The sequence below is a fragment of the Psammomys obesus genome, unplaced genomic scaffold, assembly GCF_907164565.1.
Source record: "Psammomys obesus unplaced genomic scaffold, mPsaObe1.curated_primary_1811, whole genome shotgun sequence".
Taxonomy (NCBI): Eukaryota; Metazoa; Chordata; class Mammalia; order Rodentia; family Muridae; genus Psammomys; species Psammomys obesus.
Window position 1 is genome coordinate 10,613,654 of NW_026587759.1, and position 18,536 is coordinate 10,632,189.

The 18,536-nt window shown below is 34.9% G+C and overlaps 1 protein-coding gene across 1 annotated transcript in view; it reads right to left on the reverse strand.

Moving 5' to 3' along the window:
* The window catches only part of Rasa1 (RAS p21 protein activator 1), a 100,811-nt gene that overhangs the window by 12,641 nt on the left and 69,634 nt on the right, over positions 1-18,536 (reverse strand). Inside the window, exons 12-18 of the mRNA XM_055604063.1 lie at positions 15,503-15,590; positions 14,599-14,676; positions 12,623-12,780; positions 5,228-5,304; positions 3,394-3,566; positions 2,071-2,230; positions 667-809 (exon numbers count right to left, since the gene is read on the reverse strand). Coding sequence (XP_055460038.1) covers positions 667-809; positions 2,071-2,230; positions 3,394-3,566; positions 5,228-5,304; positions 12,623-12,780; positions 14,599-14,676; positions 15,503-15,590 — 877 coding nt within the window. The remainder of the gene's footprint in view (positions 1-666; positions 810-2,070; positions 2,231-3,393; positions 3,567-5,227; positions 5,305-12,622; positions 12,781-14,598; positions 14,677-15,502; positions 15,591-18,536) is intronic.

An 18,536-nucleotide genomic window follows, 5' to 3' on the forward strand; every position in this document is an offset into this window, starting at 1 on the left:
ATGAAATACAACAGTCATGTAAGTGGGATTCTACTCATGATGATAGCGCTGCTTATAAACTCACACTGAAACCTTAATCATTTTCAAAGTATTATTTCATTTTCTTTTAATTCTCATCTTCCACAAAAGTAACCCACAAAGCTCTCGAAGGAAGAGATTTCATAATATTTTATAAGGTAAGTACCCTTAAAGTTAGACGTGGGTGCTGACATGGCACTACAAGTGGAAAATTTCACATCTGACTTCACAAGATGGGCCAAGTCATAACACTAGTCTCGTAGAACTCGTGTAAAATTAACTTTGTCTCAAGACTTGGGTTCTACTAAAGATGCTTTATTGTGTATTTGAAAAAGTACATTTTCAAAATAATTGTTTTATTTTTGGAATAAGAGATACTCAACATGGACAACAAAAGCCCATCAAAAGTGTTTAATATAAGTTATACACATTTTCCTAATGTAACGTATACTTGATCATTAATATAGTAAATAGGATAAATGCCAAAAGAGCTGTGTATTTACAAAAGAAGAGGAGTGTTATAAATCTATTACAGAGAACATAACTGTATTGACACATTTTAGAAATGTACTTTCCTAAAGATGTAATTTGTTAAAAGTTCTGATTAAAATGTGCTATTTGCTGCAAAGATTAAAACTAAATTCTTACCTCACATGATTGCTTACTTTCCATTATCTTTAAAATGGAGTCTTTCAAAGCATGATGAACAAATTGTGTGGCAGTGGCTTTCATATACTGCTCCATTAAGGTACTTGCAAGTGTTGTAGCTCGAAATAAGGTAGTGGCTTCATCTACACAAACATGGATATTAGGCTGTATTTACAGAACTGTACTATATAACTAAGCTAGAAAGTTATTTTCCTCAGTAATATATTTTTACATAAATATTAATGAGGTTAACATGCATAATTGTCTCTTTATTTCACTGAATTAAATAATGACTGTCATAAATGAGAAGAAATGAACACCATCATGTTCATGTCAAAAAGTTAAGACTCAAAAGTGGTGAAGAACAATTAGTAAGAAACATAGGAACCATATCTTATTTTGCATTCTACTGATTTCACAACCATAAACAAATACATTAACTGCTCTAGTGGTTTGAATAAGAATGTCACCCATAGCCTCATATATTTGAATGCTTATTTACCAAGAGTGGCACAATTTGATATTTGAAAGGAATTGCAGGATTAAGAAGCTGGGGTTGCAGTTTCAAAAGCCCATGCCCTAGCATGTAGGCACACATGCAGGCAGAATACTGTATAAATAATAAACAAATAAATCAAAAGCCAATGCCAAGCCAGGACTCTCTGTGCCTACAGCTCAGAATGTGTTTGCCTGCAAGCCCCCATGCTTACCACCATGATAATGAATGAAATCTCTGAAAAATGTAAGCAAGCCCCCAATTAAATGCTACCTTTTAGAAGAGTTATCTTGGTCATGGTATCTCTTCACCACAACAGAACAGTGACTAAAGACAGCTTCCAAGTAAAATAACACAAAAATCCCACTATAAATTATTTTAGTAGCCACTCTATGAATATTGAGTCCTAAAAAGTTTTAAAAGCAAAATAAAATGACATAAAAATATGTGCACCATTTTTATCTACTTATTGACAAATGTGTATTTTTGTAATTTTTATGATTAAAGTAGGCAAGGATTGTCACCAAATCAAAGTGCTGGGAGAAAATATATTAGGAATGTGTGAAAAGCACAGTAATAATGTACACTGGCCTTGGAACTATTATAGAATCTGTAACTAAAATACAGCTGACACCTGACTTCTCCTCATAAGTTGCTAAGTAAAAATTGAGGTAATATGATAAGTATTACAACACTGTTGATCACACATTAAGACAGAGATCAGGACAAAGAAGTTATTTTCTTACATCATCTAATACTTATGAACAAATAATAGTAATCCATTCCCATATTAAACAAAGAATCTTAAATACTCTGTAAAATGATTTAATAGTTTAATATATTTAAAGATAGAGCATGCATGTTTGTATACAAAATCCAATATAAAAAATATCACACATCCATATTACCTTCCATACTTATTTCTCTGTCATTTAGTGTGCATAACAACAATGATTCAAGCTTTTCATGAAGAAAAATCTTCAGCAGGATGCTGGCCAGCAGTGTTCGGTCTTGTCCACATACATGTGATAAAGCATAGACTACATGAAGTTCCTTTTGCAGTATAAGCTAAAAGTGACATCAAAAAAGCTGCTGAAAATACATAACATTATGTATCCTTGAGGAGAGCAATGGGAAATATTTTTTCAATTAACCTTATAAAGAAATATATGTTTTGAATACAACTGTTAAAAATAGTTTGTAGCATATATATTTATAGCCTCATAAGATCAAAATGATATTATATATTTATTTATTTATTTAAACCTCTGGCTAGTAGGTTATTAACATAGGACATTAATATTTAACTTAATGGATTTTTATTAAATAATAAACGTTTCTGTTGATATCATTAAAATCATTAGACTGTTATTTCATAAGATTCCCTTGCACACTCCCCAAAGTATGGTTATGAGTCTCAGCATCTGCTTTAATACGCTGCTGGGTTAATCTTTCAGGGGTCCTCTGTGGTAGGCCCTGTTCCCCGTTTTCTCCCTCTTCCAAGTCCATCCCATTTGTCTTTCTGAATGAGGATTGAACATCTTACCCAGGGTCCTCCTTATTGATTAGCTTCTTTAAGTGTACAGATTTTAGTATGATTATCCTATATTATATGGCTAATATCCACTTATAAGTCAGTATATACCCTGTGTGTCTTTCTGCTTCTGGGATCCCTCACTTAGGATGATCTTTTCTAGTTCCCACCATTTACCTGCAAATTTCATGATTTCTTTGTTTTTAATTGCTGAGTAGTATTCCATTGTGTAAATGTACCACAATTTCTGTATTCATTGGAGGAGCATCTGGGTTGTTTCTAGAGTATGACTTTATGAATAAAGCTGCTACACAGGAGCTCCACAAGGAGAGCAACAAAACCAAAAAATCTGGGTACAGGGGTCTTTTCTGAGCCTGATATTCCAACCAAGGACCATTCATGTAGATAACCTGGAACCCCTGCACAGAAGTAACCCCGAGGTCAGGGGCAGCCTTGTCAGGCCACAGAGGAAGACAGTACAGCCAGCCCTCATAAGAGCTGAGATGCTAGGGTCAAGACAGAAGAGGAGGAGGACCTCAGTTGGAATGGGGAGAGGCATGGGAGGAGAATAGGAAGGGAGGGCCGGATTGCTAGAGGACCAGGGAGGAGGCTACAGCTGAATACAAAGTGAATAAATTGTAATAAATTTTAAAAAATTAAATAAAAAGAAAAAGATCATTAAACTGGCAAATAATACCTCTTTAAATTCACTGTACTCTTCTTCTGGCATGATTTTTTCCATAGAATAGCGTGCTCGAACACGCAGGGATCCTGGTTCAATACCTTTTAATGGTATATGGGAGCTTAGCAAAAACCATTCATCTGTGGCATGTCCTTTCTGTAACCTGCTCAACTGGCAACGCATAAATACTACGAAGAAAAAACAAATGATAATCGTATTAAAAAGAAATCCACTATGGTCATATAATTAAATTGTATTGATTACAGTTTTCTCTAGTTTTAAATGCTATTTATTAAGTAAGTTTTTAATAATATCACAAAGCCAACACTTAACTTTTTTTTTTTTTCTTTTACTGATGGCATGCTGGGTGACACTCTGTTGCATACTGGGGATATGGGATTAAGAAAAGACAAAAACATGATGTCTGATTTGCATGGAAAATAAAAGCTATCAAAGAGGGTGCAGTTTAAGAGCTGCAATAGTAGATAATAGTTCTGGATACTTAAATCAGATTAAGGGAGGTAAAAATCCATTCCAAACAGAAAACCGTGAATTGATTTAGCTAGGGAGGTAAAAAAAAAAAAAAAAAAAAAAAAAAAAAAGGCAAAGCAATAATGAATACATCCAAATAGAAAATATGTCTTTCTTTCTGGGCCATTACTGGGCCATTTTATCATATATATAATGGATATACACTTAAAAATGTAAGCAGTTAGAAGACGGAGGAAGGGTAGGATAGGGAGGGGACGAGAAGGGGGCTCCAGCTGGGATACAAAATGAATAAACTGTAATTAATAAAAATTAATTAATTAAAAAAAACTGATGATGAACTACTGATAGATGATAGCTCATGAATGAACCTTAAAAGCATGATGCTAAACAGAAGAGCCAGTCCAATTATGTGGCATCTGTACTATGGGCAGATCCAGATACAACCCTGGGTATGCAGGGCAGCAGTCATATTCCAGAATAACTGATCAACATGTAAAGGACTCCACAGGTTTACTGAATGTGTTCTTATATGATTACAGGATGGTGATTTTTTGCTATTTGTTTGTGTGTTATTATATTTTATTTGTTGGTTTGGGAAGGTTTGTTGCATTGGTTTTTGATTTTTTTTTTTTGGAAAAGAACTTAAAGTTGGTTGGGAAAAGAGGGAAGAGAATCTGCAAGGACTTTGGGGAGGGGAAGAATATAATCAAAATATATTTTAAATTGTTTTAGATATAAATTTAAAATGTAAATTAAAATATTAAAAGGTAAAAATGTAAACATTACAAAGAGCTATAGGTTTTGATCTGTCAGTACATAATACTGCTTACACTAAGATGATATTAACCTAATTCACCCCGATATGAATTACTAAATCCCACTGCCATGTGTCCTACCAATAGAATGGGAGACATACACAGCTTGGAATAGAATCAGAGCATTTGATATTATAATGAATAAATAGCACCCTATATTTTCTGTGTAAGTTTTTTCTTTTTCTTTGAAGTGCTAGGGAATAATCCTTGGGCCTCAGCATGCTAAACAAATACTCTACAACTCAGGGAAGTTTATGAAATTATGGGTACCTAAAAAAGGAAAAGAGAAAGAATAATAATCACTACTACCATTTTCTTGCCCTATTCTTTGGGAAAGGGAAAGTAGATATTTTCGTGTTTTAAATTTTAAGGACTTAGCTATTTTTTTCTGTTCTTCATAATCTCCTCTGAACAATCAATATGCTTAGAATTGAACTGTTACACATTATGTATTTTATCTCCATCTTAAGGTATTTAATTATACATTCTAAAAATAACTCAACATACTTTTATTACTTTAGAAAGCTTTGTAATCAACTTACAGATATCAGCATCTTTGCTCTTCTTTGTTTTATTACTAAGCGTGATTTCAAATCTATTGATATCAGGAGGAAGATCACTAAAGAAGCAAGAACAATTAGAAAAATTTGAGTATTAAACTACCTTACTTCTGTTTAATAATTCAGTATGTTAGACTTAAAACGATATATATTGTTTGCTACACAAGAATACTGATAATTATACATTTTTCCCCACAATCTTAAACTTCCTATACCACCATAACCTACTAAAACAAGATCTGGAAAATACAGAAAACGTTTTGTCGCTGCTTTTCAGTAATCCAAAGGCATTTTGCTGATAATCCAACAAAAAATACTATTAAGGCACGTAGACGGAAACGAATGAAAAAATAGATGCCATCATGGATAGATAGGAATCCACATTCATACAGATGAAAGAAATGGTGCAAGACATTAAAACAGAATTAGAATCAATAATGAAAACAGAAACAGAGAAAACCCTGGAGCTGGAGAACTTGGAGAAAAGATCAGGAACCACAAAGGTAAGCATCACCAACACAACAGAAGTGATGGAAGAGAAAAACTCAGGTGCTGAAGATACAATTGCAGAAATGGATACATCTCTTAAAGAAAAAATAAAATTGGAAAAGTCCCAAACACAATATATCCAAAAAATCATAAAATGATGAAATCTAAGAAAAATAGGAATAGAAGAAAAAGATGATTCCAGGCACCAATGTCCAGAAAATATTTTCAAGAAAAACATGAACGAAAATTTTCCCAACTTAAAGAGATGTCCTTAAATATATACTAGAGGCTTACAGAACAGCAAAAAGACTAGACCAGAAAAGAAACTCCTCACGTCACATAATAGTCAAAACACTAAATCTACAGAACAAAGGAAAAATATTAAAAGCATCAAGGGAAAAAAGGCCAAGTAAAATACAAAGGTAGACCTATCAGAATCAAACCAGATTTCTCAACATTCTAGAAACAATGACATCCAGAAGGGCCTGGACATCTGTCATGCAGACTCTAAGAGAACACAGATGTCAAACCACATTACTATACCCAGCAAAACTTTCAATCAACATAGATGGAGAAAACAAATATTCCACGACAAAACTAAACTTAAAAAATATCTACACAGCAACCTAGCCCTACAGAAGATACTAGAAGGAAATCTCCAATCTAATGAAATCAACTACAACCAAGAAAACACATGACATAGATAAACTCATGACACAAAAAAAACTAAAATAAAACAAGCATAGAAGCACAGTAGTACCACGAACTCCACAATAAAAGGAACTAAACATTTATTGGTCACTACTATCTATCAACATCAATGGACTCAAATCTCCAATAAAAAGATACAGACTAACTGAATGGTTGTAGAAACAGGCTCCAACATACTGCTGCATCCAAGAAACACCCTTCTGCTACAATGGCAGACACTACCTCAGAGTAAAGGGTTAGAAAAAGGTTTTTCAAATAAATGGACCCAGAAAATAAGCTGGAGTAGCTTTTCTAATATCTAATAAAATAGACTTCCAACCAAAATTCATCAAAAAAGATGAAGGGGAAAACTTTATTCTTTTCAAAGGAAAAATCTACCATGAGGACAGCATAATCCTGAACAACGATGCCTCACATACAAGAGCACTAGCATTTGTAAATAACACATTATTAAAGCTGAAATCACACATCGATCCCAACACCTTAATAGTGGGAAACTTCAAAACTCCACTCACCAAGGGACAGATCATCAAGACAGAAGCTAAATAGGGAAACAATGACACTTACAGAGGTACTAAAACATATGGACCTAATACATACCTACAGAACCTTTCACCCAAACATAGAAGAGTGTACCTTCTCAGCATCCCATGGAACCTTAACTAAAATTGTCCATATAGTTGGACACAAAACAAGACTCAACAAAAATAAGATGATTGAAATAAGTCCTTGTATCCTATCAGACCACCATGGCCTAAAACTATACTTCAACAACAGAAAAAACAAAAAGTCTACATGTGTATGGAAACTAAACAACTCTCTGCTCAATGACAGCTTGGTCAGGGGAAGAAATGAAAAAAAGAGACTTCCTAAGATTCAATGAAAATGAATGCACAACTTACCCACATTTATGGGACACAATGAAAGCAATACTTAGGGGAAAGTTCATAGCACTAAGTGCCTTGAGAAAGAAGTTTGAGACATCTCATATAAGCAACTTAAAGGCACATTTGAAAGCCCTAGAAAAACAAGAAGCAGAGAAAGCTAAGAGAAGTTCATGGTTGGAAATCATCAGACTCAGGGCTGAAATCAATAAATTAGAAACAAAACAAGAATCAGTAAGACCAAGAGCTGGGTCTTTGAGAAAATCAACAAGAACAATAAACCCTTACCCAAACTAACTGAAAGGTAGAGAGAAACAATTCAAATTGGCAAAATCAGAAAGGAAAGGGGGGACATAATGACAGACACTGAGACATTTAAAAAAAATCATTAGGTCATAATTCAAAAGCCACAAAATTTGTAAATCTAAATGAACTGGAAAATTTTCTTGACAGATTCCATTTACGAAAGCTAACCCAAGATCAAGTAAATAGATTAAACTGTCCTATATCCCCCAAGAAAATAAAAGCAGTCATTAAAAATCTCCCTACCAAAACAAGCACAGGGCCTGATAGTTTCAGCACAGAATTCTACCAGAACTACCAAGAAGAGCTGGCGCCAATACTCCTTAAACTTTCCATAACATAGAAACAGAAGGAACATTACCAAAGGCATTCTGTGAGGCCACAGTAACCTTGATACCTAAACTACACAAAGACCTGTCAACAAAAAAGGAAAGTATCTGACCTTTCTCTCTTATGAACACTGACTCTAAAATACTCACAAACTGAGTCCAAGAACACATGAAAGATATTATCCACCATGACCAAGAAGGCTTCATCTCAGGCATGGAGGAGTGGTTCAATATATGAAAATACATCAATATAATCCATCACAAAAAAAAAGGAAAAAAATAAAAAACAAAACACATGATCATCTCCTTAGACGCCAAAAAAGCATTTAACAAAATCTAACACACATTTATGTTTAAAGTTTTAGAGAGATCAGGCATACAAGGCATATACCTAAACATAGTAAAGACAATAAAAAGCAAGCCTATAGCCAACATCAACCTCAACAGAGAGAAACTTAAATCAATCCCACTGAAATCAAGTTCAAGCAAGGCTGCCCACTTTCTCCGTATCTCTTTAACATAGTTCTTGAAGTCCTAGCTAGAGCAGTAAATCAAGGGGACAAAAATCGAAAAGGAAAAAGCCAAAGTATCACTATTCACAGATGACATGAATAGTATGCTTGAGTGACCCCAAAAATTCTACCAGAGAACTGCCGAAGCTGATTAATGCCTTCATTAATGTGGCTGGCTACAAAATTAACAGAAAAAAATCAGTAGTCCCCCTGCATAGAAAAGAGAAAAGGGCTGAGAAAGAAATTGAAAGAACACACTTTACCATAGCCACAATAACATAAAGTACCTTAATGTGACTCTAACCAAGCATGTGCAAGATGTCTATGAAATAGACTTCAACTCTCTGAAGAAAGACATTGAAGAAGATAATCAGAAGATGGAAGATCTACCATGCTCATGAATCAATAGGATTAACATAGTGAAAAATGGCCATCCTGCCAAAAGCAATCTACAGATTCAATGCAATTCCCATCAAAATACCAACACAATTCTTTACAGACCTTGAAAGAACAATTCTCAATTTCATATGGAAAAACAAAAAACTCAGAATTGCTAAAACAATTCTGTACAACAACAGATCATACAGAAGTATCTCCATCCCTCATCTCAAGCTGTACTACAGAGCAATGGTAATAAAAACTGTATTGTATTGGCATAGAAAGAAAATGGTGGATCAATGGAATCGAACAGAAGACCCAGAAATAAACCCACACACCTACAGGTATTTGATTTTTAACAAAGAAGCCAAAATAATACAAAGGAAAAAAGATAAGCATATTCAACTAATGGTGCTGGTCTAATTGGATGTCTACATGTAGAAAAATGCAAATAGATCCATACTTATCACCCTGCAAAAAACTAAATTCCAAGTGGATCAAAGACCTCAACATAAAACCAGATACACCAAATTTGTTAGAAGAAAAAGTGGGGTAGAGCCTTGACCTCACTGGCACAGGAGACAACTTCCTGAACAGAATACCAACAGCACAGCCTCTAAGATTAACAATCAATAAACAGAATCTCATAAAACTGAAAAGCTTCTGTTAAGCAAAGGACACCATTGTCAGAACAAAACAAGTCTACAGACTGTGAAAGGATCTTCACCAACCCTGTATCTTACAGAGGGCTAATATCCAGAATATGTAAAGAGCTCAAGAAGTTAGAAAGCTGTTTCCAGCTTCTGACTATTACAAATAAAGCTGCTACAAACATGGTTGAGCAAATGTCCTTATTGTGTACTTGAGCCTCTTTTGGATATATGCCTAGGAGTGGTATGGCTGGATCTTCAGGAAGCGCTATTCCTGAGAAAGCGCCAGATTGCTTTCCAGAGTGGTTGTACAAGTTTACATTCCCACCAGCAGTGGAGAAGGGTTCCCCTTTCTCCACAACTTCTCCAGCATGTGTTGTCACTTGAGTTTTTCATCTTGGCCATTCTGATGGGTGTAAGGTGAAATCTCAGGGTTGTTTTGATTTGCATTTCCCTAATGGCTAATGAGGTTGAGCATTTCTTTAAGTGTTTCTCTGCCATTCGATATTCCTCTACAGAGAATTCTCTGTTTAGCTCTGTTCCCCATTTTTTAAGTGGATTACTTGGTTTGCTGCTTTTCAGCTTCTTTAGTTCTTTATATATACTGGATATGAGTCCTCTGTCAGATAAAGGGTTGGTGAAGATTCTTTCCAAATCTGTAGGCAGTCGCTTTGTTTTGATGACGGTGTCCTTTGCTTTACAGAAGCTTTTCAGTTTCATGAGGTCCCATTTATTGATTGTTGCTCTTAGAGCCTGTGCTGTTGGTGTTCTGTTCAGGAAGTTGTCTCCTGTGCCAATGAGTACTAGGCCTAGATGGCCCTCAACTGAAGAATGGATGCAGAAACTGTGGTACATCTATACAATGGAGTATTACTCAGCAATGAAAAATAAGGAAATCATGTAATTTGCAGGTAAATGGTGGGACCTGGAAAGGATCATCCTGAGTGAGTTGTCCCAGAAGCAAAAAGACACACATGGTATATACTCACTCATATAAACATACAACATAGAATAAACCCACTAAAATCTGTACATATAAACAAACTAAGCAAAAGAGAGGACCCTAACTAAAAACGCTCAATCCCTATTTTGAAAGGCAAAGAGAATGGACATCAGAAGAAAAAGAAAACCGGAAACAACCTAGGAACCTGCCACAGAGGGCCTCTGAAAGCCTCTGCCCTGCAAACTATCAAAGCAGATGCTGAGCCTGATGGCCAACTTTTGGGCAGAGTGAATGGAATTTTATGTAAGAAGTGGGAAATAGTAAGAGCTGGAGAGGACAGGAACTCCACAAGGAGAGCAACAGAACAAGGAAATTTGAACACAGGGAACTTCCCAGAGACTCATACTCCAACCAAGGACTATCCGTGGAGATAACCTAGAACCCTGACAATGCAGCCACTTCTGATGAGAACTGACAGACTAAGATCAAAAAGAAGGAGAGGAGGACCTCCCCTATCAGTGGACTTGGGGAAGGTCATGCATGTAGAAAGAGGGGGAGGGTGGGACCAGGAGGGAAGGAGGGAGGAGCTTATGGGGGGATACAAAATAAATAAAGTGTAATTAATAAAAGTTAAAAATAAATAAATAAATAAAGAAACACAAGGAAAAAAAAACAAGTTAGAAAGCAATAAACCAAGTAATCCAATTTAAAAAAAAATGGGGTACAGAGCAAAACAGAGAATTCTCTGTAGAAGAATACTGAATGGCGAAGAAACACTTAAAGAAATGTTCAATGTCCTTAGTTATCATGGAAATGCAAATCGAAATGACCCTGAGATTTAACCTTACATCCATCAGAATGGCTAAGATCAAAAACTCAAGTGACAACACATGTTGGAAAGGATGTGGAGAAAATGGAATCTTCTTCCATTGCCGATGGCAATGGAAACTTTTAAAACCACTTTGGAAATCAATCTGGTGCTTTCTCAGAAGACTGGGAATAGTGCTACCTCAAGATCCAGCCATACCAATCCAGGGCATATATCCAAAATATGCTTATGTACACAACAAGGATATTTGCTCAATCATGTTCGTAGCAGATCTAGTCTTAATTGCTAGTAGCTGAAAACAACCTAGATGTCCCTGAACTGAAGTATGGATACAGAAATTGTGGTACATTTATACAATGGAATACTACTCGGTGATTAAAAACAAGGAAATCATGAAATTTGCAGGCAAATGGTGGGAACTAGAGAAAATCATCTTGAGTGAGGTAACCCAGAATCAGAAAAACACACATGGTATATACTCACTTGTAAATGAATATTAACCATTTAATACAGGATAAACATACTGAAATCTATACTCCTAAAGAAGCTAAACAAGGAAGATCCCAGGGATGTTGCTCAATCCTCATTCAGAAGGACAAATGCAATAGACACTGGAAGAAGGAGAAACGAGGGAGTAGGACCAGAACCTACCACAGAGATGGTCTCTGAAAGATTCTACTGATCGAGGTATCTAAGCAGAGGCTTAGACTCATAGAGAGAATGCATGGAATTTTATGAAAGAACTGGGAGGTAGAAAGACCTGGAGGAGACAGAATCTCCAAAAGGAGACCAACAGATTCAAAAACAAAATAAAAACAACAACAACAAAAAAAAACTCAGCCTAGGGGTACCTGTAGAGACTGATTCCCCAACCAAGGACAATTAATGAAGAGGACCTTAAACCTTGGCTCAGATGTATCCCATAGATTCAGTATCCAAGTGGGTCCCCCAATAAGGAGTCAGAAGCTTTCTCTGGCATGAATTCAGTGACAGGCTTTCTAATCACCTCCTCCTGAGGGTGCCTCCTTGCTAGGCTACAGAGGAAGACAATGCAATCACTCCTGATGAGACCTGATAGGCTAGGGTCAAAGAGAAGGGGAGGAAGAACTAATTTATCAGTAGACTAGGGTAGGGGCATTAGGGAGAAAAGGGAGGGAGGGTGGGATTTGGAGGAGATGAGGGAGGGAGACACAGCTGGTATACAAATTGAATAAATTGTAATAAATGATAATAATAAAAAAATTAAAAAGACACCTAGACAACAACAGAAACTTAAACAGATACTTTATATATGAACAGTAGGAGGAAAATATGATTCTAAAAACTGAATATAACAAAATGTAACTTACTCAAAAACAAACTCCTCTGACCATACTGGGTTTTGCCCCTCCCTTGCGTGAGTTTTTGCTACTTGGACGCTATTCAAGTAGATGTTACAATATGGATTAGTAAAGTGTTTTACTGGTAGTTTATGGGCTTCTTCAATATGTAAAACAAGGCTGCTGACCTAAAGAGAACACAGAAATTCAAATGCAACATTTCAAAACCTATATATGAAGTTTCAAAAATAAAAAATAGCTTATTTTTCTTAATATATCAAAAAAATAGGCTTTGCTAATCAGCAAATATCATAGTATGCTTACGAGAAGGTTTAGATTTCACTACTTTAAGAATCCTATGGCTGAGGTTTTCCTTTCTTTTTTGTTTTTGTTTTTGAACAAGTTTCTCTGTTTTGATCTGGCTGTCCTGGCATTCTCTGGGTACACAAGACTGGTTTCCACCTGCCTCTGCCTCCCAAACACTGGATTAAAGGCACACACCACCACCAATCAAGAGTCTAAAGTTCTAGTAAGATATTGACAATACCTTCTGAGGCTACAGAAAAGATACATTCTGAGAAACTAATTTATTACCAGTGGGGGTGCCAGACTGATCCTACTCTTTCTCTTTACTGTCAATTTTGTTACTTAGAACAAGTCTCTGTGCCCCACCTTTTTCATGTGCCATGTTAAGATTGGAAGCAATCCATAAACACACAGCAAATAAACTGACACCTTAAAAGAGCTCAAGATATTAGCTGCAATTATATATGTATAAACATATGTGACAATTTCTATACATTAGATATAATTATATATCTATATATTTTTATATATTTATATTTATATGTCCTTAGGACAAAGGCCAGGGTTTATATTACAAAGAGTACTTACTTACCTAAACAAAAACTATTTTATATACTTCCAATAAAACAGTATGTTAAATTCAACAAGCTTACCGGAAATATTAATTACTAGAGGTCACTCTGCTTCATACATATATACTGTCTTGACTTTCTTCAAAATCCTAACCCCATCACTATTTTATTACTTCTAATTATCTTGAGATCACTTTAATGAAACAACAAAAGGAAGAAAGGAAGAAAAAAAAAGGAAAGGAGGTAGGGAGGGAAAGACAGACATGAAGGGCAAGAAACAAGCACTAAGTGAGTTTATGTGACTTACATTATAATTTTAGCATTCAGGAGACTCCTGCCAGTGGATCACTATAAGCTTGATCCCAGCTTGAGCTACACACAGAAACCCTATCTCTAACAATAAAAACATTTAAGAAAAAGTATAGCACAGTACATACCTAGGAAAAGAAGTTTATCTCAACTTCCTATATACAAAAGTATAGGCAAGGTTAAGGTTTTAGTAAGATTATACAAATTTAGTAAGACTATACAAATCATACAGTCAGTCTTAAAAAACAAAGTTTTCATGGATTCTGCTGTTGGTATGATTACCTTTGCAGAAGTACCTGTCTACCTTTGAATTGTTTTTAAAATAATGCTCTGTATTTATTTAAAAGACGGCACAGTAGACTAGGAATGAGAGTACAAATATAAAGAACTCTCCTTGATAAAAGAATTTGCTACTAAGTCAGGAAGTGACAGCAAAGATATAAAATACCTGAAAGACTAACTTTATACTCTAAAGAAATGTTAGCAAGCCAGGCACAGTGGTGCATGGCTGTAATCCCAGCACCCAGGAAGGCAGAGGTAGGTGGATCTCTGAGTTTGAGACCAGTATGATCTCCAAAGCAAGTCCAGGACAGCCAGGCTACACAGAGAAACCTTGCCAAGGAAGGGGAAGGGAGAAAGGGGGTAGGAGGGATAGGAGGGAAAGAGAAATAAAAGAAAAGGAAGGAAGGAAGGAAGGAAGGAAGGAAGGAAGGAAGGAAGGAAGGAAGGAAGGAAGGAAGGAAAGGATTGTTAGCAAAAGAAAAAGAGCAAAGTGGTATGAAAATTAGACTGTTACAAGTCATACACAATAAGTTTCACCTGACGAAGGCGTTTATTAGATGTCCCTGGGCTACTTTTCCGTAAACTGCAAAATGCTTGCAAACCTTTCATCCAATCCTACAAAAAACAAAAACCAAAATAAAAAAACAAAACAAGTGTTAAAAACAGACATGAGTTTATCCAATTATCAATTTACTTCATACTTATTATTTCTGTCCCTAGTCTCAATATACTTCACTGTCTTTCTGTAATTTCATTTCTGCAAAATGAAAGAAAAAACAAAGTAATAATAGTTCTCTCACTCTTAATAGTTTTACTACTTTCTAAGTCAAGGGACTTATTTAGGACCCACACTATTACAGTCATCTGATTCATATCTAGGCCTGGCAGATGATAGTCTACTGCCAACACAGCCACTTTCGTGCACTTTTAATGCTGTTTATTTTTCAGTCTCCTCAGAAAACAGCCATAAGTGGCTGGCTTACTTTAGGATTATAGTGACAACACCTCTATCTTACAGAAGTATAATGATTTTAAATGATTAGCCTCAACTTAATTCATTCAGTGGTCAATTTTAAAGGACACTTTTCATTACTAATAACCCTTCACTGTATGTTAAAAAGAAAAAAAGACCAAGAACAACAAAATTTTAAATGGAGTTGCACACTTGTTAAAATACTAAGATTTCAGACATGCTTTCATAACACTGTATCACAGATTTTTTTGGTTTTTCAAAACATGGTTTCTCTGTGTAGTTCTGGCTGTCCTTTGTAGATCAGGCTGGGCTCAAATTCATAAAGACCTGATGCCTGTGGCTACCTGAATGCTGGGATTACAGGTATGTGCCACCGTGCCTGGCTACCATGATAGGTTTCTACTCTAGGGAATTAGAAAAGTCAGGCGAGTACAAAGATCTCAACAGTTTAGGAAATAGTGATCTTACCTCTGCTTGTTCTGGAGTTTCTCCTGCAAAGTAAAATATGTAATGTTCTTCACTAAAGTGCTGAACTACTATCTGAAAACAGTTTGGCCTTGGAACACACATACACAGAAAAAAGAAAGAAAGAAAGAAAAAGTTATTAAGAAACTTAAAATGTTAAAATATTTATACCAACTTTTAAAAAGCATAATTTAAGATTATCATGATTTTTAATTTAGAGAAGTGGGTATTTTATTCTGCCAGATTAATCACGAGTATATTTTTTACAAAATTGAAATTATTAGTCTTTCAAAGCATAAACTAAAGAACAATATAAATTAACATTAAAATTACCATGAAGTGAAATGTGATAAAAAAAAACTAGAAGTAGAATTTCTAGAATTACACAACACTACTACGCAGGCACTATGTACATGTACTGGAAAAGTAAAACAGAAATGCTTATTTAAAGAGACTGAGTAGTGTGAATGTTCTTTACTATAATTTTCTGTATTTTCATTTTTTTACAACTTGATATTTTTTCAGCTATTAAATCAAAAATACCATCTCTCCTACACCAGTTTAATGACATATGTGTGTTCATGTCTTCTTCCAGGATGAAATACTATAAATCATATGTCAGGTATCTGTTTTGGAGAAGTGTGACTTTCCAGTTAACCTTTATAGTACACTAAACAAAATACTTGACAAGTAGGGGCCTGTAATTTTTCAAAACTCAATAAATACTATTTCTGTTACTTTAGGCAAAAATTTTATCATGTACTTCTTTAAGACAATTTTGTTCATGCTTTGGGAAGGTCATAAAATAATGGAAAAGGTGAACTGACAATTTCTGGTTTTAATATAACCTGACTGTAACGAACCATCCAGAATGGAAAAATGTATATGAATAACAAATGAAGATATGCAGAACAAAAATTGGGAAACCTGAAGAATAAGCTCATTTTGAGGGGATCCTGACATTTTCAATAATGCTTCTACTCAAGTCTTCCAAAAGATATATGGGAAAGGCCAAAAGGTATGACATTGATATGCTAAGTAGAAAGCAGCAAGTTAAAAGGCTAGCAAAAGATAGATAGATAGATAGATAGATAGATAGATAGATAGATAGATAGATAGATAGATAGGGAAAGAAAGAAAGAAAGAAAGAAAGAAAGAAAGAAAGAAAGAAAGAAAGATTCCACAAGTTTCATAGTGGTTGGAGAGGAAATCGGACCACAGGTCCTTCAGAGAACATGCTTTCATGTTAGACACCTGATATTATGTCTTCACATATGGGCAAACCAAAGTGAGGCTACTTTCCTCAACCTTAGAACTCAATCCTCATTTGATCCCAAAAATGGGTTAAGAACAATACTTTCTGGAAGCAGTATTGTCAAAGATTTTCACACAAAATGTCCATCACTTACCAAACATAAGCAGATGGAAGCGCCAAAACCAAATTAATGAAAGGCAAAGAGGAAATGAGGGACAACAGAGGAAAAACAGCAAAATACAGCTTTCAAGTAAATAAAACTTAAATGTTAAACAGTACAGATGGAGAAAAAAAATCTATAAAAAATAGATAAAACTTCAAAACTGGAAAATGTGCTGAATAAAATTAATAAGTGGACTTAACTGAAGATACTAGAATAGTGAAGTGAGCTGTCAAAAGGAAATGTAACTTGAAGAAAAGGAGGTAAGAGAAGATGTGAAACAGAAATAAACCCATATATTTAAATACATGGGACATGGGACATGGTACAACATCTTTAATAGGGAACTTAGAAGATGAGAAAATATTATTCCAGAAGCACTGTAAAAACGTGCTAACAAAGCTAAAGCTAACAAAAGACGGCAGGTCTCTCATTTAAGAAAAATAACCATTAAAACTTCTTAAAAAAATTAACAGTAGGCATACTTTGGTTTTGGTAAAGGAAAAACCTTCAAAGAATCCAGAAAAAGATAAATAAATAATTTATTAATTATTAAATAATAAATAGTAAATAAATAAATAAATAAATACATCTAAAAGAGAAAAAAATTGATATCACTAGAAATGATGGAAGGCAATAAGCTATCAGCAACATGGTTAAATAACTCATCCAGAGAAGTGTCTTAATGCAGTGTGCCATAGTTAATGCAGACACATTACTGTTCAAAGCTGGGAATAAGCAACTGAGTACTTGCTGCGCCTTAGATAGGCCATCTGTAATAGTTCCATCCACCAAAGCTCATGACAGGTAGAATGAATGTAAGAAACAGAAGACAGGGAGGAGTGTTGTGAAATGCTTCCCTCTTGACATGGCATGGCTGTTGCACATGACCCACAGCAACAGTGCTTATCTACTGTACAAGATCAAGCCAGTTAAAAGATTCCAGCATGGAGTGCAGAAGTCTTCCAAAGTCCACTCCTACTGGTTGTTGATGGCTATTTGGGAAGGGAGGGTCGCTTTTCTATAGGACTGCAAGGTAGTCTATGCTCAAGTGAATGTGCCCACACTCAATTTCATAGGGGGCAGCATTAATATGATTCTGGGTTAAAAATTTTTACAGAAAACAACTGCCAAACAAAAATTTAATATCTAACATAACAGTTTTTATTTAAAATTAAATTAAAAACAAACATAATACAAGAGTGAATGACTTAAGTCTATGGAAAAATAGGAGTGTAACAACCGCCATCAATAGTCATTTGAATAATTATCACTGAAACAACTTTAAACTTAAGCTCCTAAAATGTTTTGTATATAACATATACCATTATTAAAAATATCAAATTTAATATGAAGAAACAAACAGAAACTGAAAATTTTGGGGAAATTGCACAGCGATGCAGGCAAACATCTACACAAGCAGTGTCAGTCCACCATTTCTTCATTAGAAGACAGAGTATGCATATTAGTTAAGTCACCAATCAAAGAAAAAAACTACTTTCTTCCACATAAAATTTTACTTGAATAACAGAAGTCTATATGTTAGGCTTTATACTTTCACACAATATAATATGCAAAGTAATATAATATAATATAATATAATATAATATAATATAATATAA